Source organism: Bemisia tabaci, chromosome 9, assembly GCF_918797505.1.
Source record: "Bemisia tabaci chromosome 9, PGI_BMITA_v3".
NCBI classification, from domain to species: Eukaryota; Metazoa; Arthropoda; class Insecta; order Hemiptera; family Aleyrodidae; genus Bemisia; species Bemisia tabaci.
Window position 1 is genome coordinate 19,789,199 of NC_092801.1, and position 24,585 is coordinate 19,813,783.

General features: G+C 39.5%; 1 protein-coding gene across 2 annotated transcripts in view; it reads right to left on the reverse strand.

Annotated features, from left to right (window-relative positions):
• Window positions 1–24,585, reverse strand: part of LOC109034813 (alkylglycerol monooxygenase) — a 69,175-nt gene that overhangs the window by 10,245 nt on the left and 34,345 nt on the right. For both annotated transcript variants that reach the window (XM_019048171.2, XM_019048172.2), the window contains exons 3-5: window positions 23,851–23,978; window positions 7,112–7,263; window positions 5,609–5,712 (exon numbers count right to left, since the gene is read on the reverse strand). In XM_019048171.2, the coding sequence (XP_018903716.2) occupies window positions 5,609–5,712; window positions 7,112–7,263; window positions 23,851–23,978 (384 nt within the window). The remainder of the gene's footprint in view (window positions 1–5,608; window positions 5,713–7,111; window positions 7,264–23,850; window positions 23,979–24,585) is intronic.

Genomic DNA, 24,585 nt, shown 5'->3' on the forward strand with positions numbered 1-24,585 from the left:
TTATTTTGCTATCTTTTTAAAACGGCAGAAAGGAGGAAAGTGGGAGAGACAGAGTATGAACTTAGCAAATAAGAATTAAGAACCAGGAAAGTATCGAAAAATACACCTCGTTCAAACATAAAAACACACAAGTTATTTCTCCAACTTTCTGAAATGATAAATGTGTCTTTTTCTGGTATGTTGATATGGAGCAATATTAAGGGTTATGACTAAGTAATTAATCGGGTTGAAATTGTCGCAAAAGAAGTTACATTCACAACGGAATTCCGATTTCTCTATCTCTTTTATTTCATACTAAATTCTGTCGTGAAATCGTGGTAAATTTTAGCCCGAGATATTCTGAAATTATATTACCGCAATATAAATCATCCTTCTTAATTATTAGTTCATATCAAAGCAAGAATTTTCTGGTTCCTCAGGGAGAATACACATGAATCAAAATGTGGGAGTACCTTGCGACTAAGTGGCGTTACATAAGATCAAGTAAGTTTTTTGCTGAGATCTTTGATTCGTCCTCAGAGGCGGATCCAGCAATTTGGCAACACCGGATTTCCTCCGTTTAAACCTATTCTGAATAATCTATTCTTGTCGGAGCACCTGGTTCCTCCAAGAATCGATACATTCCCATTGGTTTAAATGGAGAAAAGACAATGTTGCCAATTTGCTGGATCCGACAATGTTCGTCCTCATTTCTAAATTTTATTCGAGAATAAAGATCGAAATTCCTTGACCCGCGCTGGAAAACGGTATGGTCAAATAAAAGCAAACACAAAATTTCTTAGAATGCGTTTCGGAGTTGGGCTTCAGATACTGACGTAGCTTCTCGAGCATGTGAATGATGTTGCGTTCATCCAAAATGCAGGCGCTATGAACGTCCGACAAGTTCATTCTAGATCTGATCTAGATGACTCTTCGTGGTTTTCGTGCTCGAACTAGAGGAAGAGGGAAAGAGGAAAGGAGAAAAAGGAGAGAAAAAAGAAGAAAGCAAAAGAAGAGTTTCTGTTTCTCCTTTTTCTTCCTCCTTTACTGTTCTTTCACCTTCTTTCCCTTGTTTTCATCCATACTGGAAAAAAACACATTGGATCTAGAGTCCAGACTCATAAAAACATCGAAAAGAAAAAATACTCATGATTCAATCGAATTTTTGCTTAAATCAAGAACCAAGCCTCTTAATTTGAGCGGATTTTCTTCTGATTTAAGCTTCAATCTGATTGAATCAATAGTATGTTTTCTTTTCAACGTTTTCAAGAGTCTGGACTCTGGATCCAAAATGTTTTTTTTCCAGTGCATCTTCTCTCCCTTCCTACTGTCCTTCCCCATCTTTGTTTTTATTTTTTTACTTATTTAATTATTCATTGATTTACGAAGTGCGTATAGTGTCACGTTGCACGTGTTTCATTATTCTCATGCAGGTCTAATTACACTGTTCAAACCAACGTTTACTTACGTGCAGCAGTGCACGCTTTCGCTCTATAACAGGCGTCAGTGCTTTCCCGCGATATCAATAAGTAAATAAACTTAAAAAATTTAATCAATAAGTGGGTGATAAGCGTAACCTGTTTACTCGTCGAGAGCAGTATTTGCTCAATAAGGGCCACGGACGGCTGTTACATTTAGTAGCAAAGGTTTCCACGCTGAGCTTTACGTAATCAGTGGAAAACTGCATTATATAAAATTCACATCAACCTCGCGAAGGGGGGGGGGGGGTTGAAATCTGGATGGGTGTTACGGCGAATCCGATAATCATCAGAGTGGTCTGTTTGACGCCACGGATTTTTATCAAGATACGAAATGTCTTTGGCCTGCTGTTTTTCACGAAGAAATTGAGAGAAATGATGCTCTCTCAGTTACCTAACCGACCCGATTGCCTTCTGTCAGTCTGTCACGTTCTGATTTCGCGTGGCTCGGCGAATAAACATGTCTCTCACGTCGGTCTCAATTTCTCGCTCGATATGTTAGGTAACGAAGGAAGAGGGTTATGCAAAACGGCCAAAAAGCGACCCCGCGGGCATTGCAACGGCATCTCTCATCTCTCATCGATATTGTATCGAGATCAAGATCAATGCTGCCGTGCTGAGGAAAAACGCCGCACAGTGGAGTATTATACCCGAAAAGCTGGCGGAAAGTCCAAAAAAAAAATGTGGTAAAAGCTTGGTAAAACAGGTAAATAATGATTCTCTGATATCTACTGCATGACATTGTGACAACAGAATCCGCTTATCACTACTGGATGGTCGAGGAAAAAAGGGTAAACCCAGCGATTTCGCGCGCATCTTAGCTCTAGTTCAGTATTGTTTACGTTCAGCTTTTCAATCAAAGTGTGTATGCAGTGACAGGTACAAGCTACATCTGCAGGCTTATTGGCAGCCATTATTATGGTAAGTAGTCCCTTTTTACATATATATTACTATAATTAGAAATTTGATTGTCTGGCATGTATATGCTGTTGTCAAATCGTTCAGTAAAATGGGCATTTTCCATGAAGATGCTTAAATAAGATAGTTTCTGAATATGTGCCGGGCTGTGTCGGGCTAAAAATGAAGGATTTTCGTAAACTAGAGCCCAACCGCAAGATTTTCCCGCAAAAATTTTTTACCCATATTCACCCTTTGAATTTCTGAGAATTTTTGAAAATGAGCTTTGTTTTCAAGCAAAAATCACGTACTTCCGAATTTTGGATCCTATATATTTTTCAGGTCAATAATGTGAGCCTCAGCATTAAATGGAAGTCTTATGACACTTCTTGAGTGGGGAAGGGTTTCTGAAGGGTTCATAGTGTCAGTAAGGATCCATATTTAGTCCGAAAAGAGCCTAAATTACAGACAAATTTTTCAAAGTAGTACAGTGGCACACTCTAAAAATTTACGTAGAATTGGCAACGTCGCAAATCAAATCTGTGTGAATCACATACAAAGAAATCCAGAAGTATCATAAGACTTCCATTTAATGCTGCGGTTCACATTATTGACCTGAAAAATATGTAGGATCCAAAATTCGGAAGTACGTGATTTTTGCTTGAAAACAAAGCTCAATTTCAAAAATTCGCAGAAATTCAAAGGGTGAATATGGGTAAAAAATTTTTGCGGGAAAATCTTACGATTGGGTTCTAGCTTACGAAAATTCTTCATTTTTAGCCCGACACAGCCCGGCACATATTCAGAAACTACTTCGTTTAAGAATTTTCCAGCGTAATATAGTGGCACACTCTATAAAAATTGACGTAAATTTGGCAACGTCGCATATCAAATCTGTGTGAATCACATACAAAGAACTCCAGGAGTGTCACGAGACTTCCATTTAATGCTGAGGCTCACATTATTGACCTGAAAAATATGTAGGATCCAAAATTCGGAAGTACGTGATTTTTGCTTGAAAACAAAGCTCATTTTCAAAAATTCTCAGAAATTCAAAGGGTGAATATGGGTAAAAAATTTTTGCGGGAAAATCTTGCGGTTGGGCTCTAGTTTACGAAAATCCTTCATTTTTAGCCCGACACAGCCCGGCACATATTCAGAAACTATCTTATTTAAGCATCTTCATGGAAAATGCCCATTTTACTGAACGATTTGACAACAGCATATACATGCCAGACAATCAAATTTCTAATTATAGTAATATATATGTAAAAAGGGACTACTTACCATAATAATGGCTGCCAATAAGCCTGCAGATGTAGCTTGTACCTGTCACTGCATACACACTTTGATTGAAAAGCTGAACGTAAACAATACTGAACTAGAGCTAAGATGCGCGCGAAATCGCTGGGTTTACCCTTTTTTCCTCGACCATCCAGTAGTGATAAGCGGATTCTGTTGTCACAATGTCATGCAGTAGATATCAGAGAATCATTATTTACCTGTTTTACCAAGCTTTTACCACATTTTTTTTTTGGACTTTCCGCCAGCTTTTCGGGTATAATACTCCACTGTGCGCCGTATGAACAATTGAACATTCGGGAGTTGCCAAATTTCCCCGGATAAAACATGCATTTTTGACGAAATTAAGTTAATTTCGTCAAAAAATATGCGTTAATTTAATTAACGCATATTTTTCCTTGAAATTTTCAGATATTCTAGATTAAATTGTGAACAAAATAGTCTGAAAATTGGAAGAAAAATATTCACAATTTTCCGAGGAAACTCGTATTTTATCAGAGGAAATTTGGCAACGCCTGAAGGTTCATACGGCGTTTTTCCTTCGCACGGCAGAATGGATTTAGGTCCCTTGCCAAAACTACTCATCAGACCGCTTGAGCGATTAAAAAAGCTTTAAAATTCGATATCTTGTTATATAATTCCCACCAACTGCAAACACACTTTTAGGCGATAACGTGATTTTTAATCATTATAAAAATTTAAAAAATGGCCAAAACGTGGCAACAGTGGACTCAAATAAAATTTTCTTCTGCATAGGTCGATAGAACAAAATTTTCTGCATTTTTTGCTATAAATACGAGCTCTTTGACTGCATTTTTGCGAAAGTTATGTATGTTTGAAGGTTAGGACTTTAATAAATGGCAACGCTGCTTCCCTGCGGTTTTCGCCTAATAGCAGCCAGATTTAGACCCAAAATGACCTATACAATCATCCCACGAAGTTTCGCACATTCCCCGCGAGGTCACTTTTTGGCCGTTTTGCATAACCCTCTTTTCGAGTTGTCCCTCCTGTTCATCAACGGAAAAATTCTTGAATGCTAATTTGAGGATCAATGCCGTGGCGCGCTTTGTGATATATCGATTGATCTGCCATTTAAACCTATTGAAAAGGATCGATAAACAGAGTACTTTCAATGGACATTTTAATAATCGATTATTTACCATAGCTTCAAATGGAGAAATATCGATTATCGATCATTCACGCCTCGCCACTGTTCGCAGGCTATCCGATGAGCCTTAGTGGGTTATTTTTGTTTCGAGGAGCTCTTATAATTTGATGCGTGACAAGTATTGAGCCGGTTGACATGACAAGATTAGCCTCAAGTATTTTCATAACTCTTTAATGGTGGACGTCATTTCACAAAATGAGACTTGTTGAAAGGAAATAAATTGATTTATCTTTCAAGTTTTAAAAAGATATAAGCGCAAAATTTTAAGACTGGCTCTATTTCGATGGCCAAGTCGAGAGATCAGTATCTCCGATTGCAAAATTTTAAATTCAGTAAACTATTTTTTTTTTTTGAAAAAAAAAAAAAAAAAAAAAAAAAAAAAAAAAAACATAATTGGAGATTCTTAAATTCGCAATGAAGATCAGACTTTTTCTACTTCGGCTATCGGCATGTTGGAGGGAGATGCACTGGGAGGATATGAGGGCACCTTGATGTATAAACTGAAAAACTATGAGAACTCACGAAATAAATGGCTGAAGACTTACTCGAAGGCTACAGGCAGTTCAATTTTTTCAATTCTCCTACTGACAGACTTATTTTAGTATTTTACGTAGTGCACTTGAAAAAACTTGAAGTACTACGCCAAACAAATCAATTCGCATGGAAACTTGAGGGAAACCCGTCTGCCCAAAAAATGACTTTTTTCGAAAATAAAACAATTTATACGATCAAAGTAGAAAATTTGGCATGTAAAAGAAACTGAACTGAAAATAATTTTACTCACAAAGCCACACCACTGGTGCAGGAAAGACTGTCGGAGGCCTACAAAAACATTGTAGTCTTCGGAACTATGATGCACTTGATGCTGAGCCCATAGGATATGCACTTCTGAAATTTGGAAATTCGACAATGCAAACGATTAGACTGACACGCAAAAGTTGCAGCAAATAATTCCACAAAAGGAAATGACCGAATGACTTGTGTTATGTGTAGTTAAGGAGTAAAATCCTGGCAAGAAAAACATTATGCGAGCCCTTTTTGTAAGGAGCAAATCCCAAATTTTCTCCAGAGGTTAGCCTCTTCTCATCTAGTGTGATCCTTTGATGTTTTATTTATTTTTCACCTCTCAAATTCATTCCACATAATTTTGCGACTTCCTTTTTTCGTGAAAGGGAGCTTAAAATAAGTTGACATAAAAATTGTCAAATTAAGCTGTATCCAGCCTTAAGGAAAGAATAATTAAAGTACACTCAAATCACACTGAAAGGAAATTAATAGCCCTGGTAAAAATTGGTGATAGGAGCTGCGTTTCAAAATACCATAGGAGTTCTTATAGCCGACTGAAGAAGGCGATAGAAAATCATATAGCTGACTGTAGAAAGTGGAAAAAATCATACGGCCGGACTACACGAAGCTATAAAAAATTAAACAGCCGGGCTATAGTTCCTGTCGCCGGGCTTTACACTTTATGCCTGTTGCTTTTTCGCCATCGGCTATAAAAGGCTATCAAAAATTGTGTAGAAATTCATGTGCTTTGTAAATCCGCAAGTTTGTTGAATTACCATTATATTTAAAAAACGCACTTTATATTTTCCTTTACTACATATTTGTTTTCATCAATTAAAATGAATAATCTATGCAGAGTGTGCAAAAATTTCAAAGTCATGAGTTGAACAACGCTGACTCCACGAGATTAAATATTAGAGCCTAACACAATGCAGAGCGGCGGCGCACTGGCGCCTACAAACCTAACAGGGATACTTCACGCACTGCGCAATGCGTGAAGTATCCCTGTTGGGTTTGTAGGCGCCAATGCGCGTTTCGCGCTGACTTCCCGCCCGCCGCTCAGCGTACCACGGCGCTTGAAGCAACTATTTCACACCGGAGGTATTGCACAGTATCGTACGAAATTGAAGGCGCTCCAACATATTAGGAATGGCAGGCATCCTTCAAAAGTACGGATCTTCCCTCGCAAAATATATCAAGATACTACGGCCCAAAAAGAAAGCGGTAGTCCAAAAACTCACTAAGTCCTAGCATGTGTAATTAGTAACGGATAGTATACACTTTATCATCAGGCTGTTGCTTAATCACCATCGGCTATAAAAGGCTATAGGAAATTGTGATGCCGGCTATAGAAGCTATTGGAAATCTTACAGTCGGCTGTAGGTCTATGGTATTTTGGAACGCAGATTTTACTGCCAATTTTTACCACGAATTTTATTACTTTCCATTTGACGCGGTTCACAAGTTTTTACATATAAATAAAAAAAAAATTATTTCTCACCGTGGCATGCTCTATGAACCCAATAGTATCCAAAATCTATGCAAATAGCTGCTATGTACCACGTCAGCGGATCATTCCACGGAAGGTCAACCAACCGGTAATTTTGGTGGAGCCATATATATAGCCAGTGCTCTGAGCCCCTAGACACCAATCTGAAATCAGAAGAATACTCACATGTGAAAAATTAAAATGAAGGGCAAAAGCACAGGGGCGGATCCAACAATTAGGCAACACTGGCTCTTCTAAATTTGAACTGGTATAAATAACCGTTTCTCGAAGAGCGCCTAACCCATCCGAGAATCGATACATTTCCACGGGTTTAAATGTGATATATAAACAAAAATATCGACAAAGAAACCACGAAACCACTAACCTTAGGGTACTCTCGGTACTATACGTAACGCACTTTTTCGGCATGTATGGCCACCCCCTTCCTCCTTGTAACGTTTCCCTTAACGCGTAAAAAAATAGCTTAACGCGCTCTCATAGACCCCCCCCCCCCCATAGAGCGTTACGTACCTAATTTAGGAACGGCCCCTTTGTTTGCAACGTTCCAGATTTACTGTCGCTTTTTTCTCTTTTGGAGGGATATCTAATAATGGAGATGTTGCATGTGTGAGGAATTTGCGATTTGATTGTTGATTCTTATGTAAAAGTTCGCGAGAAACACGATAGTGCCACTGGTTTTCTCTGAAATCAACTTCCAAGCTCAAAAAAAGCTCTCAAGTTGAAGCCAAAATGGAGGGGATATCCCACGCTATCCTGAGAGTCCACCTCTACATCAAGACAAACTCTCCATGCAAAGATAGGGAGCAAATACATTGACAGGCTGCCACTTTATTTGGGGACTCCAAAACTGAAAACACGGCATAACCCTGCTAATGTATTTGCTCCCTATCTTTGCATGGAGAGTTTGTATTGATGTAGAGGTGGACTCTCAAGATAGCGTGGGACCCTCCATTTTGGCCTCAACTTGAGAGCTTTTTTTGAGCTTGGGAATTGATTTCAGAGAAAGCCAGTAGCACCATCGTGTTTCTCGCGAACTTTTACATATGAATCAACAGTTAAATCGCAAAATCCTCACACATGCAACATCTCTATTGTCATAAGCGAGCTTCGTGAGATTCTGCTTTTTCCTTTAATGAATTTTCTCAAGAAAGTTTGAGCAAGAATACCAGTAATTAACCCACTCTTAAAAAACTTACGTTTGAGTTGAGTTTTAAAACATCGTAATCAATATATGCGTTCTCTTTGATCCGTCGTTGGTATACATGACGTCATTACAGACTGACGATTTTGAGTCATAGTAATTTTTTTTTTTTTTTTGGGGGGGGGGGGGTCATTTTTATCACGCGGTGCAAAGAACAGCTAGTAAGTGCCAAAGATTCTGTAGATTGTCAGAACTGAGGTATAGTTTCCTACTTGCGTATGCAGATATCGTCATCAGGTCGGATAAAAACCGGGAATGTTTGTTTCTGTTTGTTTTTGTCTCAATTCTTTCTCTCCATCAATTTTTTTAAAAAATGCGAAATTTTCATTATTGCGTCAATGGATGCAGCTGCCATTAGGTTTGAATAAACTGAGGAGCCAACCATTGGGCTATTAATCACAATTTTTTTTCTCTTGTTATACATTTTTTAAAGTTCTCACCACGTCACTATTGCTGGACAAGAAGTTGCTGCGTCTTCTGATCTTTTTCCGTCTTTTTTTCTTTCTTTTTTTCTTTTTTTTCACAATTAATTAAACGTTATAATTTGGCTAGGACACCATTAAATCGCAGCTGCATCGATTGAGTGCGTCAATGGAACAGCATCAAACCAAACATCAAACTGACACACAATGAAGCGAAAAACAGGAAAGGTTGGACTTTATATGAAAACTGTAAAAACTTATATCCTCCATTCCAAAGTTGCCAAATTGACTCAAACAATTAATTTATTTTACAAAAATATACCTGTGAAATTTTTATCCTAAATGTTCTGATTTTGCATGCAATCTGAGGTAAAATCAATGCCATTCTCAGTTAGGATCGCCCAAGATTTTCCTGAATAATATGCAATTAGTGAAGGAAAATGTGGCAAAATTGAAATGGGTCCTCCGTGAGAGAACGACGAACTGTAGTAATATTTCACTCTGGACAATTTGAATTTATAGATTGGCTGCCCTTTTAGGCCCAGGAGCAAAATTACTCGCAGTCCGCGATTCTACCATATAAGCCGGCCGCCGCGCCGCGCCGTGTTAAAAAAATGCCGAACGGTTCCCAGATGGTTCCCACTTTCCGGCGAACAAGGGGCTCGGAATGGCCCGTTCATGGATTGACTTCATCGGCGCTCCGATACCTACAATACATTGAGACTCTATTGTACTCTATGATCGATCGCAACCAGAATGCATCGCGCAAAGGCCGTAGATCCACCTCAACCTAACTTAACCTTACTTCACACTTGAGAGTATTTCCTATTTATTGCGGGCAGATCGTATGTCGGGCGGCGGCGGCGGGCTTTTCTGCGACCCCAGCGCCACCAACGGCGACGCCTGCCAGGCCGCAAATCAGTGACGAAAGGTCAGCTCACTTTCTGTCCTTGACTTTACCTGAATCTCGTACGATCGCGGATCGCGCCTATAACCGTTATATAACGTCGCGCCTTCTCCATCTCGCATATCGTGGACCGTACTCGGTCAAAGTCAATAGACCCTGTCGCATGTCGCCTGAAGACCGAAGCCCCGGCACACAAGAGTCGAAAATGGGAACGTTCACTCGACTGAGGCGTTTGACTGCTGCGTCTGACCGAATTTGCGAGCAAGGAGACTTGCTTGTGGTTGGTCGTGAGACAGTCTAAAGAAGCTTAACCGGTGGGGCCCCTCGTCTCATGGTGATTCGTCCCGGATTCTGGCATGGTCATTCCTCTTCAAAATTTACTAGACCGCAGACGTGGTTTTTGGGCTAAATTTACTCATTTTGGCGGAAAAAATGCTCATTTACGAACATTCTTGGCCATCTTGGTTGTATCTACGGATTGGCAGTGACATATCTTGTGTTAGAAGAGGGGCTGCCCTTTTGAGCCCTAAGGGCTCCATATTTCGGCAAGTCCGTACTCATCCTATGTAGGTACTCTATTATGGGGTAATGTCTGTCATTATTGGTAACTTATAGGATTCATAAGAGCTTTTTTGAACCCCCCTCTCTTTCGGCCTCTTCTGAAAAACTTTACTGCCGTGCTAATAACAAAAACCGAGTGAGAATTCGAATGACATTAGTTTTCCCAACGGAAAAAAATTACTTTGAGGAAGCTTATGAAATAATTCCTTGAAAGTTTCAGATACTTCAATTATGAATACACTTCCTTTTTGAGAATTGGAAGATGTGGTCGGAAAAGCCCTCGAAAATTGGTGGAAAAACTTTTTTCGTAGAAAAACTGGAGTACCTTTATAGGGCGAGAAAGTCCAACTCGATTTATGTAGCTCTTAGGGCCCAAAAGAGCGACAACGTGTAAAGCGAAAATCACTAGAAAAGTGCCGCTGCCTACCTATGCATTTGAGAGATTCATCAATATGGCCGACAGCGCATTGTTAACAAGTGTCTTCATGGATTCCCTGGTAAAAATTGGCGATAAGAGCTGCGTTTCAAAATACCATAGGAATACTTATAGCCGGCAAAAGAAGGCTACAGAAAATCATATAGCTGGCTGTATAATGCGGAGAAAATCATACGGCCGGACTATACGAAGCGATAAAAAATTATGCAGCCGGGCTATAGTTCCTATCGCCGGGCTTTACACTCTATCGCCTGGCTGTTGCTTTTTCGCCATCGATTATAAAAGGCTATAAGAAATTGTGTAGAAATTCGTGTGCTTTGGAAATCATTAAGTTTGATACGGAACCACCTTAATATTTACAAAACACACATAATATTTCCCTTTAATACATATTTTTTTTTCATCTATTAAAATGAGAATAATCCATACAGGATATGCAAAAATTTCAAAATCATGAGTTGAATAACGCTGACTCAGCCAGATTAAATATTAGAGCCTGACACAAAGCGGAGCGGCGACGCACTGGTGCCTACAAACCCAACAGGGATACTTCACGCATTGCGCATCGCGTGAAGTATCCCTGTTAGGTTTGTAGGCGCCAATGCGCGTTTCGCGTTTTCGCTGGCGTTTCGCGGCTTCCCGCCGCGCCGCAGCGTACCACGGCGCTTGAAGCAACTATTTCACACCATAGGTATTGCACAGTATCATACGAAACTGAAGGCGCTCTAATATATCAGTAATGGCAGGCATCCATCAAAAGTACGGAGCTTCCCTCGCAAAATAAATCAAGATACTAGGGCCCAAAAAGAGAGCGGTATTCCAAAAACTCACTAAGTCCTAGCATCCGTAATTAGTAACGTTTAGCATACACTTTATCGTCTGGCTGTTGCTTAATCGCCGTCGGTTATAAAAGGCTATAAGAAATTGTGTAGCCGGCTATAGAAGCTATTGTAAATCTTACAGCCGGCTGTAGGTCTATGGTATTTTGGAACACAGATTCTACTGCCAATTTTTACCAGGGACTTCAGATATGAATATACTTCCTTTTTGAGAATTGGAAGATGAAGTCGCAAAAGCCCTCTAAAATTGGTGGAAAAACTTTTTTCGCAGACGAACTGGAGTACCTTTATAGGGAGAGTATGTCCAACTCGATTTGTGTAGCTCTTAGGGCCCAAAAGGGCGACAACGTGTAAAACGAAAATCACTTGAAAAGTGCCGCTACCTATACCTATGCATTTGAGAGATTAATCAATATGGCCGACAGCGCATTGTAAACAAGTGTCTTCAAGGATTATGATTTTGAAACTGAGAAAATTTATGCGAAATCAAAGTTTTATACTTCTTTTATAATTTATGAAACGACGGGTAGTAAGAATTGTGAAAATTACTATCACTGGATAATTCGAGTTCATAGTTTGACTGCATGGCAAAAATTGTACATGATCTTGTCACAATTTTAATTTTATGGGGTGATATTTTTACAAAATTTTACGAGAAAACCGATGAAACTACTTTTAAAACGTCAACTTTCACATTCATGAAGATATACGCATTTAAAGGTTTCAAATCATGTCCAACCTCTGCCATTGACTTAACCCATTGTACGTAGTTCTTTGATCAGCTCCTTTCTTTTTAATTAAGACCCATAAAGGTTTCAGGGGACCTTTAAACCATGACCTCATCAAACCTAACCTCTAAATATTCGAGTTGTCCGTACTCTTTCTATGGGGGTATTCTAAGACGAACTTTCATTAATGAACATTCTTGGCAATCTTGGTCCGACATCGGAACCTGCGAACTGATAGTGACATTTTTCGTGTTAGGTTGGCCACCCTTTTAACCCTAAGAGCTCCGCATTTCGACACGTCCGTACTCTCCCTAGGTAGGGACCGCGGCCGACGCGATGCGTTGAGACAGAGCGGCGCCAGAGGAGGCTCGACGGGTGAGCGACCTTGTCGGTTGCATAAGCCGCTCCTGTCGGCGACACCTGCGAGTGCGACAAACGGCGGCGCGGCGAAGATTTTCGCGCGGGTCGCGTCGCGGTCGGCGGTCGGGAGTCGCCTTGCTGCCGGGTCGCCGGGCGTGGGAACTTACGTAACGGGGGGCTCGCCCGGCAGGACGGAAACGGCCGCCCGACGACAACGTCGACGTGGAAGTGAAGGAAGTGAGGCGCCCAACGGCGCTGCCACGGAATCTCATCGGGAGGAGACGCGCAGGACGCTCACTGTCATTACTAGGGCGCCGCGCCGCACGGTAGATCCAGTCAATAGGAGAGGTAGGACAAGATTCGGAAACTTTCGAAGCTCATAACACCGTTCATACAGCAATGGAGATGTTGATGCATGTGTGAGGAATTCGCGATTTGACTGTTGAGGCTTATGTAAAAGTTCGCGAAAAACACGATGGTGCCACTGGTTTTCTCTAGAGTCCCTTTATACTGAGAGTCAAGACAACACTGAAAAAAAACTCCGGCCGTGGGAGCCGCAATTACGGGCTATACAGACATACCGTCCGTTCCGGGCTCAAAGGCCGAAAATTCCGGCTGCTGGAGCCGTAGCTTCGGCCTCTGAGCCGAGAGCAATCGAAGCTACGCCTCCAGCAGCCGGAATTTTCGGCCTTTGAGCCCGGAACGGACGGTATGTCTATATAGCCCGTAATTGCGGCTCCCACTGCCACGGTTTTTTTTCAGTGAACGTGAATCCATTTCTGAATGGTTCCCGTGTTTTAGGCCTTCACAGTGTCACACACGGGAATAAAGATTACATTTTCACCGACTGCAAAGATTATAATCTGGAATGGACCAGGGAATTACGGGTTCGGCAAGGAACTAACAGAATGAGAAAAGGAACGGGGAAAGGAATCTGAGAATGGGCCGATCAAAGATTACAGAAAACGTTCAATTTCTGTAATCTTTATTCCTGTTTGTGACTCCATGAGGGGTGTTGTCTTGACTCTCAGTATAAAGGGACTCTAGTCATTACTAGGGCGCCGCGTCGCACAGAGGGTCGAGTCAATGGGAGAGGTCGGACAAAATTTGGAAGCTTTAACCGCTTATAACTCCTTTTATACAAAACTTTGAGGTTCTGAAAGTGGCTCCATTATTTTCCTCGTGAAATTATCCTCTAGAAGCACCCCATAAAAATTTAAAATGTGACGAAATAAACGTAAAAATTTGCAGTTTTAGTCAAAATTTGCATGTCCGACCTCTCTAATTGACTCGATCCACTGTGCGGCGCACGGTAGATCCAGTCAATAGGAGAGGTAGGACAAGATTCGGAAACTTTAAAAGCTCACAACAAAGTTCATACAGCAATGGAGATGTTGCATGTGTGAGAAATTTGCGATTTGACTCTTGATTCTTATGTAAAAGTTCGCGAGAAACACGATGGTGCCACTGGTTCTCTCTGAAATCAACTTCCAAGCTCAAAAAAAGCTCTCTAAGTGATTCCAAAATGGAGGGGATATCCCACGCTACCCTGAGAGTCCACCTCTACATCAAGACAAACTCTCCATGCAAAGATATAGGGCGCAAAACATTAGCAGGGTTGCCGTGTTTTCAGTTTTGGAGTCCCCAAATAAGGTGGCAGCCCTGTCAATGTATTTGCTCCCTATCTTTGCATGGAGAGTTTGTCTTGATGTAGAGGTGGACTCGCAGAGTAGGGTGGGATATCCCCTCCATTTTGGAATCACTTAGAGAGCTTTTTTTGAGCTTGGGAGATGATTTCAGAGAAAACCAGTGGCAGCATCGTGTTTCTCGCGAACTTTTACATAAGAATCAATGGTCAAATCGCAAATCCCTCACACATGCAACATCTCCATTTTAGATGATAAAAATGATTTTATAGGTTTCCTCGTAAAATTTCCCTCTAAAAACACTCCTTTAAATTTAAAATGTGACGAATTAAACATACAAATTTGTAGTCTTAGTCAAAAATTTCATGTCCGACTTCTCTAGTTGACTCGATCCACTGTGCGGCGCGCATCGGGCTTATCCCTTCCGCCCAGGATAAACTGGACCACGTTTCGAAGAAAATAAATAGGCCACATCAACTATGGCTAAATTAATGGGGCAATTTCATTTTTTACAAGAGAACGTTTGTGTGGCAGTGGCGTGGCGTGAATGATCGATTATCGATATCTCGCCATTTAAAGCAATGGTAAAGAATCGATTACTAAGGTGTTCGCTGCGAACACCTTGATAATCGATCTTTTTTCATAGGTTTGAATGGCAGATCTATCGATATATCGCAATTCACGCCACGCCACTGTGCGGATTTCTCTGGAAATTCTAAGGAATTTGCAGATTGAATTCGCATTATGCAGAAAATTCACTAAATCTGCACAAAAGTCGGCACTCCTAAACTTCTTTGGGAATTTGCTTCGCATTATGTAGAAAAGTCACTAAAATCTACACAAAAATCTGCACAAAAATCCGCAGAACCGTTTTCGTATAAAAAAATTTAATTGCCCAATTAAATTTGGCATTAGCTGATAAGGTGATTCGTCCTGGATTCTGACGTGGTTGAGCTAGAGTGCCTAACTACTAACTACGGTATTTGGAGTACCTGATACTTTCAAGGAATTAATTCTTAAGCTTCCTCAAAGTATGAGATATTTTATGTCGGAAAAACTGGGGTCATTCGAATTTTCACTTGGCTTTTGTTATTATCACAGCAGTAAAGTTCCTCCGAGGAGGCCAAAATAAAGGGAGTTAAAAAAACTTCTTCCAAACTCTATAACTGACCAATAATAACAAAAATTGCCCCAAAATACAGTACCTATATAGGGAGAGTACGGACATGTCGAAGTATGGAGCTCTCAGGACTCAAAAGGGCAGCCAACCTTCTGACAGAAGAAATGTCACTGCCAATTTGCAGATTCCAATGTAAAACCAAGATGGCCAAGAATGTTAATGAATGAGCATTCCTCCGCCAGAATGAGTACAATAATGCTAAAACCAAGTCAAATACGTGGTTTACAAACTACACGAGTCGTAAAAATTGTAATAATAAATCACTCTGGGTAATGAGAATTCATAGGTTGGATGTTCTTTTTAGCCCTAAAATCTCCATGACCTGACCTCAAAATTATCGACTTATCCGTAGTCTCCCTATCTTGGTACTCTAGCTCGAGTCACGGAAAGTATGCTGCTGTGTCCAGAAAAAACGCCGTATGAGTCTTCAGACGTTGCCATTAATCTTGTGATGGAACGAAGAATTTACTGGGAAAGTTTTCAATATTTCTCTTCCAATATTTCAGACAATTTTTTTTGGTAATTTGCTCTAAAATGTCTGAGAATTCCTAGGAAAAATATACAAAACTCTCCTTAAAAATAAATATTATATTGATGGAAATGCGGCGACATGTGAATACTCGTACAGCATTTTTCCCAATGTATTACTGACGTTTTCACAATCGAGGTTTGATTTTTAAAGTTAGAATAAAACTCTGTCAACCAGAGGATAGATTTTCACAGGAGAGGCATTGGCAAATCCAAATGCAGTTAAATCGAACTGAGGCAATATCGAGAGGCGTGCAAGGACTTTAAGCATCTGCCTCGTTTCAAGAAACGATTTGTAGCATTTTACTCTCAATCTGCAAGGTAAAAAAAAAAAACTTCAATTTACTCCATTCGTGGAGGTGAGCGTTTGCAGAGCGTGTGAACTATTTTAATGTAAAATATTCGTAGAGTCGTCTCTTGATGGGTCCAGTTTGTCATCTTACGCTGACTTCTCTTGAGTGCTTTCACTTTTTGACCTCAATTTATGACCATCAAAATACGGCCAACGAGAGGGTGTGTTACACCCCTTTGACGAAATTCCCCAGTCCGGAGACTGGGCATATTCTTTGTCTCGTCCATGGACAGCGGGCCGATTATTGAAATTGATAGACAAAGCTATAGACAAAGACGACAAAGGGGATTTGGAGGGATCCTATTGGTGGAAACAGGTGGTGGCAATGGACATAGGAGGTAGGTAATGGACTAACTAACGGCAACCTACTAAAGACCCGACAGTTAGTCCATCATTTTCTTGCTTAGTCTATAAGAACCAACCATGTCAACCAATAAGATCGCTCCATACTCCCCATGTCTTCTTTGTCTATCGCTTTGTCCATCAATTTCAATAATCGCCCCGCTGGTCACCTCCGTTGCCCAGTCCGCAAACTGGCCAATGTTCTTGCCTAGCTCATTCCGTGAATTGGGCAGTCGTAAGTCTGAAAATTACGCGAACAACGGGCCGGTCGTTAATTTTAAGTGCAATCCTCCCTAACCGACAAATGCCCCCGACTTTTGACCGATTATTAGAGAGATTTTGAGCGAAACTTAAAAATATTCAAACAATTTACAGGCTCTGTAATAAATTGTACATATAATTTTTGTATTCCCCTCTTAATATCGTAATACAAATTTACAAGTTTTTTCTTTTAACTCGATTTTATATTTCAGTATCTTGCATGTGCGTGTTGTACATTCAGAAATTTGAGGCGCTTCCGCTTTACAAACATCAGACCGAGTTGACTGCAGCGCCTTGATGCAACTATTCGTGTTCCACGGATGTGCGTGTTGCATGTCGAGAATTGAAGGCACTTTTCTTTTCCTAGGACAGCAGCACAAAAAACGAAGTCTGGTTAAGTTAAACTAAATTTCTCACTGTGTGCTCACGAGAAATTCAAACTTTGTATCTGCCGATCCTATCGAATAGAGCTCCTTATGTATAATACGGTCAGTAAAAAATTAATAGATGTGGCTTAATTTACTTTCGATATCAATTCATCGGCTAATACTTACTCCAAAGCATGAATCCATGTTTCCGCTTCAAATTAAAAATTCTATATACGAAATAAAAAGCATCACTTATGATATCACTGAAAGCCTTTAACCTTTTTTAAACTTTGAAGGGAAGCAAAGACTTCACGTTTTGCTTTCATGCGCACACTGTCATGCAACTACCTATAACATCCATCACATTACATGCAGACATTGGTGCATTTACAGGACAAAATATGTGGTGTAGTTTTTATTTTAGTCAGAAGAATGTGTGCAAAAATGTGTAAAAATCCAAGCAAACTTAGCCAAAATTTTATTTTAATAATGACAAGCAGTCGATTTAAGACTCCAGACTTTACCTCTTCAGTTAAGAACAGTTTTTGCGTGATTGCTAATTTCTTTGCATTACGCTCTTTTATTTGACTGGTTTCTGAAATGAACTTTTGTAAAAATTAAGTATAAAAAATGCAGAATTTTATTGTAAATTTTCATGATTGAAATAGTGTGTAGTATGTATAGTATTGATTTAGTGTGTTTCTCCTCCGCCTAGCTTCTTTAAGGGGCTTATGAAGCTTATGAAGAGGACAATGAAAGAAGACAATAACAAGGAAATGCTTTAGATTTTCATATCTATTCAAGAATCAAGAAAAAGAAATCTCTCCTTTTAAACAAAAATTTGGAACCAGTCGTATAACTGACTTTATGTTATTTATTAAAACCTCCTTCGCGAATGAATCCCTCCTTTCTCCCGCTGTACCTGATTTCTGACTCTGATGCATCAATTTGCCGAAGAAATATCATTAAGGTCGACCATAACATAAACTTGATTTAATTGAGTAGATGAAATACCTCATGAATCAACGCATTAAAACAATGACAGTTACGATCAAACCTTAAGAACTGCATTTTGCACTAAAAACCGGTGTTGTCTGATATAACCATTATTAATTTTCACAAAAAATTTTTGTCTGGTATCACTTTTCGTCCCCTTCCGGCCAAAGTATCACAGGCGCCATGCGACGATTCAAAATTTCCGCCGCTATTTTATTTTTTTAAAGAGACATTGTTGAGCGAAGCTATGCGAAAATTTCGCTGAATTTTCTTGGTGCTGCCGAAAAAATTCAGTGAAATTTACAAACAGATTCAACGAAAAATTCCTCTGCAAAATAATAAAACGGCGGAGGCAATTTTGAAACGTCGCATGGCGCTTGTGGTATTTTGGCCGAAAGGTGACGATGTATTGAAAGTCTCTTAAGAAAACCAATTTTCGGAGAGTTTTTAAACATTTCTTTCAGTCATTCTCTGTGTTAAAACACCTCGGTTCTCCATATACTTCTAACAATATTTTAAGTTAAATTTTACTCCTTTGTAACATTCACTTCGAAATACCAAGAAAATTTTCCTAAAATATAAATTTTAACAGTTTTATTAAGAGTTGTCTGTTTTCAATGTACAATTTTATTTATTCTTTTTATTTTTCTCCTAAATTTTTTACCAACCGTTGCTACCGGGCGAAGAAAAAAAAAGAAAATATTAGTGGCCAAAGAGCAAAAGCACGTATCTCCACGACAGTATTTCGAAATTCCCGTTCCTTGCCTATTTTTTGGAGAGGAACAAGCTAATACTAAAGTTGGACATTTGTTTTGAATATTCAGCTGACAAAGAAGAAAAATCAAGAGAGTTTTCAAAAAATTATGTTGACCAGTTTCCCGAGGAAAAATCAAAAAACGCGAGGAAGTTTGCAACATCGGAAACGTAAAGACGCATTGGCGGATCCAGAAAAGTGGCAACATTGTCTTTTCTCCATTTAAATCTATGAAAATGTATCGAATCTTGGAAGGGCCAGGTGCTCCGACAAGAATCGATTATTTTGCATATGTTTAAATGAAGGAAATCCGGTTTTGCCAAATTGCTGGATCCGCCTCTGGAGGTACGTGGTTTCGCTCTATGGCCATCGATATGACGGAAATTCCGGCAACGCTGAAATGCATTTAGGCAATGTGTTCCAAGGGTCAACAACTTACAACCTCTTCCGCATCCAAACATGACCGTGAATGAAGTATTATTTTCATACCTATAGCCGCGATCCGCGCACGATCGGGGAAAAAGAAAAAAGAAACAGAATGTGACCCCTAAACACTGACCTTCGGGTAAAGAGACTCGCGTGGTCAGCCTTTAGAACCAGTACTCTAGGTTTAAAGCAACCAAAGCCGCCCAATGGCGTGGCGTGATTTGCGATTAATCGATCGATTTGTTATTTAATCCTATGGAATAGGATCGATAAACGGTGTGTTCGCAACGAACACCTTATCAATCGATTCCTCAGCACAGCTTCAAATGCGGAAATATCGATATAATCGATCGCAAGTTCCGCCGAGGATCCACGCAACTTTTCTGGAAAAAAGCCTTTGCGCCTCGCGAGATAAGAGATTCCCTTGATCGGACTTGATGGACATCGAGCAAAAACAACCTAAGAGAGGGGCCGAAGGGAGCCTGGCATGGATGCCGAAGAATTGAGAAAAACATCACCAATAGATACAGTCTCATCTATTTGAGCAGCCAATCAGGCAACCGCGGTGACCATGACGAGCATAGATGCCGAACGGCAGGGGAAAAACACTTATCTGGTTTTTAATTAATATGAAATACTGCCGTGCTAAGGAAAAACACCGTAAGAGTATACGAATGTTGCCAAAATTGCCCCGATAATATGTCTATTTTTGAAAAAGTCAGGAATATTTTCCCATGAAATATCAAAATACCTCCCGTTAAATTTCGGATGAAATCATGCAAACATTCACAAGAAAATTTCACCCATTTTCCGGAAAATTCGCAATTCATCACAGGAGATTTGGCAATTCGCGAATGTTCATACGACGTTTTCTGTTAGCGCGACAAAATATTAAGGTTTTCCTCGGCGTTTGGCAACCTTGGTACTTATCAGTGGTGTCAAAAGGGGCCGACTATACTACTCTTCAGTTATAATCTAGAGTGATGATGGTTGATTTTATTGAAGACATTGGCAACTCTGTGCGGATACAACGATCAAAAGTGTCAACTGGAGTGGCGAAATGAGGCTTATTTTTACACTTGAACGCAAGCGTTTACTGCGTTATAATGAGAGAATAATGCTACACTTGTCGAGGTATAAGTCATCAATTAAGAGCACAAGCAGTTGAGCTAAATGGCTGCGTTAAAACCGTGCTTGGAATTGATAATAAGTCTAAGTCGACTGTGTGGAGATTATACTTTCAAAGCGGCTGTCGGAGCATGCTTGGTTACTGAAAGAAAAATCTATACTTGATTCTTTCGTGGGTGTAGAACGCACATCGGTTTTTACAGAATCAGTCTGCTGCACGCTTGAGAATCTTTCGAAAGAGATACAGCAACTACACAGCACCTACAGCTTCTCTAAGTGCACCTTGCATGGATAAAATTGCACCCAAGTCGCGTTGTGCATATCAATAATATCCTAAGTTCAATTCCTAATCTGCCGTCTGCCGTGCAAAAGAAGAACGCCGTATGAACATTCGAGAGTCGTCAAATTTCCTCCGATAAAATGCTTATTTTTGAGGCAAGTTACGAATATTTTTCCTTGAAATTTTCAGACTTTTTCGATCAAATTGCGAGCAAAATTACATGAGAAACTGGAAGAAAAATATGACAAATTTTCTTGAAAGTTAGTGATATGTCGAAGGAAATTTGGCAATGCCTGTAACTTTCGAACAAATAGAGATCGAGACTTGAAAGTTTGGAGAGTACTCATAAAGCAAGGGAACGAATTTTACCACCCCTTAAATCCTGAGGGGTTCACTCCGGGGAGGGGAAAGAACCCTAGGAGCTCTAAGGGTGGTGCGGATATTTTGGATTACTCTGTACCTAATCGATCATCATATCAACAACAATCTTGGATGGTTTCCTCACCTAGAATCGATTATTTTTAATGGATGTATAAATGGAGGAAAATGAGTATTACCAACTTGAGATAATCGTTTTTACATCACATAACATGCGAGCGAGTTTAATAAATGATGACCATTACGGGGAAAGGGACACTATCTGAGGGATGTTATAAACTCTAATGAAGTTATTAGGGTGATTCGACGGGTGCCATTTTTCGTGTCAAAGCGACGTGCAAAATATATAATATCCATTCGTTCCATAATTTCAGCTACCTATCATTCTTTTAAAATTTTGAGATCTCACTTCTGTTGTTATGAGTTATTATCTAGTTGTTATCTGTCTTGGATGGCATGCAATGAAAATTCGCAGAATGAAAATCTGAGGGAGGGACCGAACAAATAACTTCTAAATGGATTGTGCTCTCCGAGTGGTTTCACGTGTCCGATGGCTCGGAAAGTATCCAAATTTTACACAAAATTGAAATGGGTATACATTCGAAAGTAAATCATTAATTTTGTGTGATCATCCACGAAAAATGGGAGCTTTAGTCTACCAAAACTAAAAATTAAGATCGTTTCTAGAGCATAAATACATGAGTCTCTTAAGAAGATTTTGGAAGAAAAATGCAGAAAAATGTCAAACCCTAAACCGTATTCATGAAAGTTCAATAATTGCACCTCAAAAATCCTAATATATGTAAGAGAACAGGTTTCATTTTTTTAACCTGCAATATGTTCAGAACACCAAAATAAACCAAACGACCCAATTACAGAGACTTTTCCGCCGCAATTTCGAAATACATTTTTGATCCGTTTCAATAAAAAATGCTCAATAGAGAATTTCGCCTCGGTCGGAGACAGGCGTTTTTTCCGTGAATGGTCATGTTAATACGGCATTTATTGGAATTAGCCTATCTGCATTTCACGCTGCCTAGGTTTCTCCTATGTTTTAGTATTTTATCTGGTCATATTTTAGGTACCTATATGTGTTTGGAAATATATTGTATTGATCTTGCTTCATAGCTCTTTTTCAGTCTCGCCTTCCCCTCTCTTCCTTTTTTGCCCCCTCTGCAAAATTCTTAGAATTATGCCTATTATTTCATGTTCAATACCCCGAATAATTATTCCTGTCCTGTTTTTGCGGGATTCTTTCATGTCAGAGAAGGTTACAACAATATCTCAACCCTAATTTGGATGTAAATGTGTTTTAACTGTCAGGATTCACTCCATAGTCTTGACGGAACAAAACAATAAACCAATAATACTGAATAATTCATGATAAAATAATATTCCTGCGGATGGAACTCGGGAAAGTGGACCGAACTCTCTGGTTTTACGAATATTCCGGACGTGTTTGAGGTCGATTTTTGAGGATTATTGAGCGTTGATCCTACGAATATTTAAGCTGCTCATCCACGGGAAAGGCGTATTGAAGCATCAGGCAACTTATTCCGGGCGAGCAATATTCGTCGTGTTGTGGCAAGGTAGCGTGGTGACTCTTAAAAGTTGGCAACACTGCCCTCCAGGGGGGTTTAAATAGATTAAAATCTATTGAAAATATCGATTTTAGATGAGGCCTCACCAAGAATCGATTGTTTTACATACATCAAATTGGAGGAAAAACAGTGTTGCCACCAAATTGAGTATTTATACCCGTCTCAACGCGGTGATCCTAAAGTCCCGTACCAGTGGCGGGGTGATCGATTATCGATATTTCCATATTTGAAGCTATGGTAAAAGATCGATTATTAAGGTGTTCGTTGCGAACACCCTGTTCATCGATCTTTCTTCGTAGGATTAAATGGCAGATATATCGATTTATCAGAATGCACGCCACGCCACTGTCCCATGCAACCGGCACGAGGCATGATCCCTGTGGCTTTTTAATAAATTGCAATAGGGACTTGAAATATTGTAAGTGCTCCAAGGTCAAGGGAATCTTTAGGGGTACTTTAGGGGCCCTCTCATCAAAACTTTCAGGGGATCATTCCAAAAAGGGGCAAGAATCATAGGGAAGAAGTCCAATTCAGTTCTGAACGTCTTTTTACGAAGAATAGCTTATTTTTATTCCATATATTTTAGGGAACATTTCTTCAAGTCTCTATACAACCTAGGGGTTTTCAAACAAAAATATCCTAGCTTATCATATAATTAAATTTAAAACACTATACTTTCCATTATTTAGACGTGATCAGTACCTAGCTTAATCATTAATGTGAATCAGATTTCATAAGATTTAAATCTTAAGTAAAGTTAAGTATAGCCTCTGACTGTATAAAAATAATCAAGTATTTATTAAAGTTTTGAGCTACAGATGGTGAAATTTGAATCTTGGAGATTTTAACAAAAGCCATTCTAAAAAATTTAGCGAGCTACGCGGCTTTCAGAGGAGGCAAATTGTCACTTTTGTGACATACCAATCTTTCTCTTTATCCCTGCACCAGAAAATTACTTAATGCACCTTGATTTAAAGAATGCACGAGAAACAAAATTTCGTTATAAAGGAAAATGCAGACTTGAAAAAAGACTTACTTAGAGCATTCGAGGATGATTCCGTGAGACATCGAAGTAACACCATCATTGATTCTGACTGTTGGTTTTCCCTGGATGTAGAGGACCAGATTTTCCAAAACTGCAAAAGCCAAAAATAAAGGCCAAGCCTAAAACAAAATCAGCGTAAAGAAAAATCTGGTATTTGAGCTTGGACTAAATAAAACTCGCTTAGTCCAGCTGCTTTCTTTCGTCGAAATCAGCATATGAAACAAAATACGAGTGGACTAAAAAATAATTCAAAATCAAACCTTTTTGCATAATTTGAATTCGAAGTGAAAGAAATTCTACATCAAGGATTCCAGTTATCAAAATATATTTCAGTAAAAACCGCATATCGACGGTGAAACTACCAAACCACGTATCTCGTTTGCGGTGTTTAAAAATCTACGCTCACATTTTATTTTTTTGAAGTAGACCAAATCAATATCATTCCTTGAAATTTTCACGGAATTTTCTCCGCACAAAGAGGAAAAATCACAGAAATTTTCAAGACTGGAGGTTAAGTAGTTTTTCATTTAAAAAATAAAGTATGACAGGAAGTCTGCGACGTCGCAAACCGAGATACATGGTTTGGTAGTTTCACCGTCGATATGAGGGTCATGCCAGAGGAAGGGCATATATTGAGATGCGCTCTTTTTTCAACATTCAGCTTTTCCGATTTAACATCAAATTGTGAGAGTATCCTCCACGTTTGAGAAAAATCGGTCGATTCGT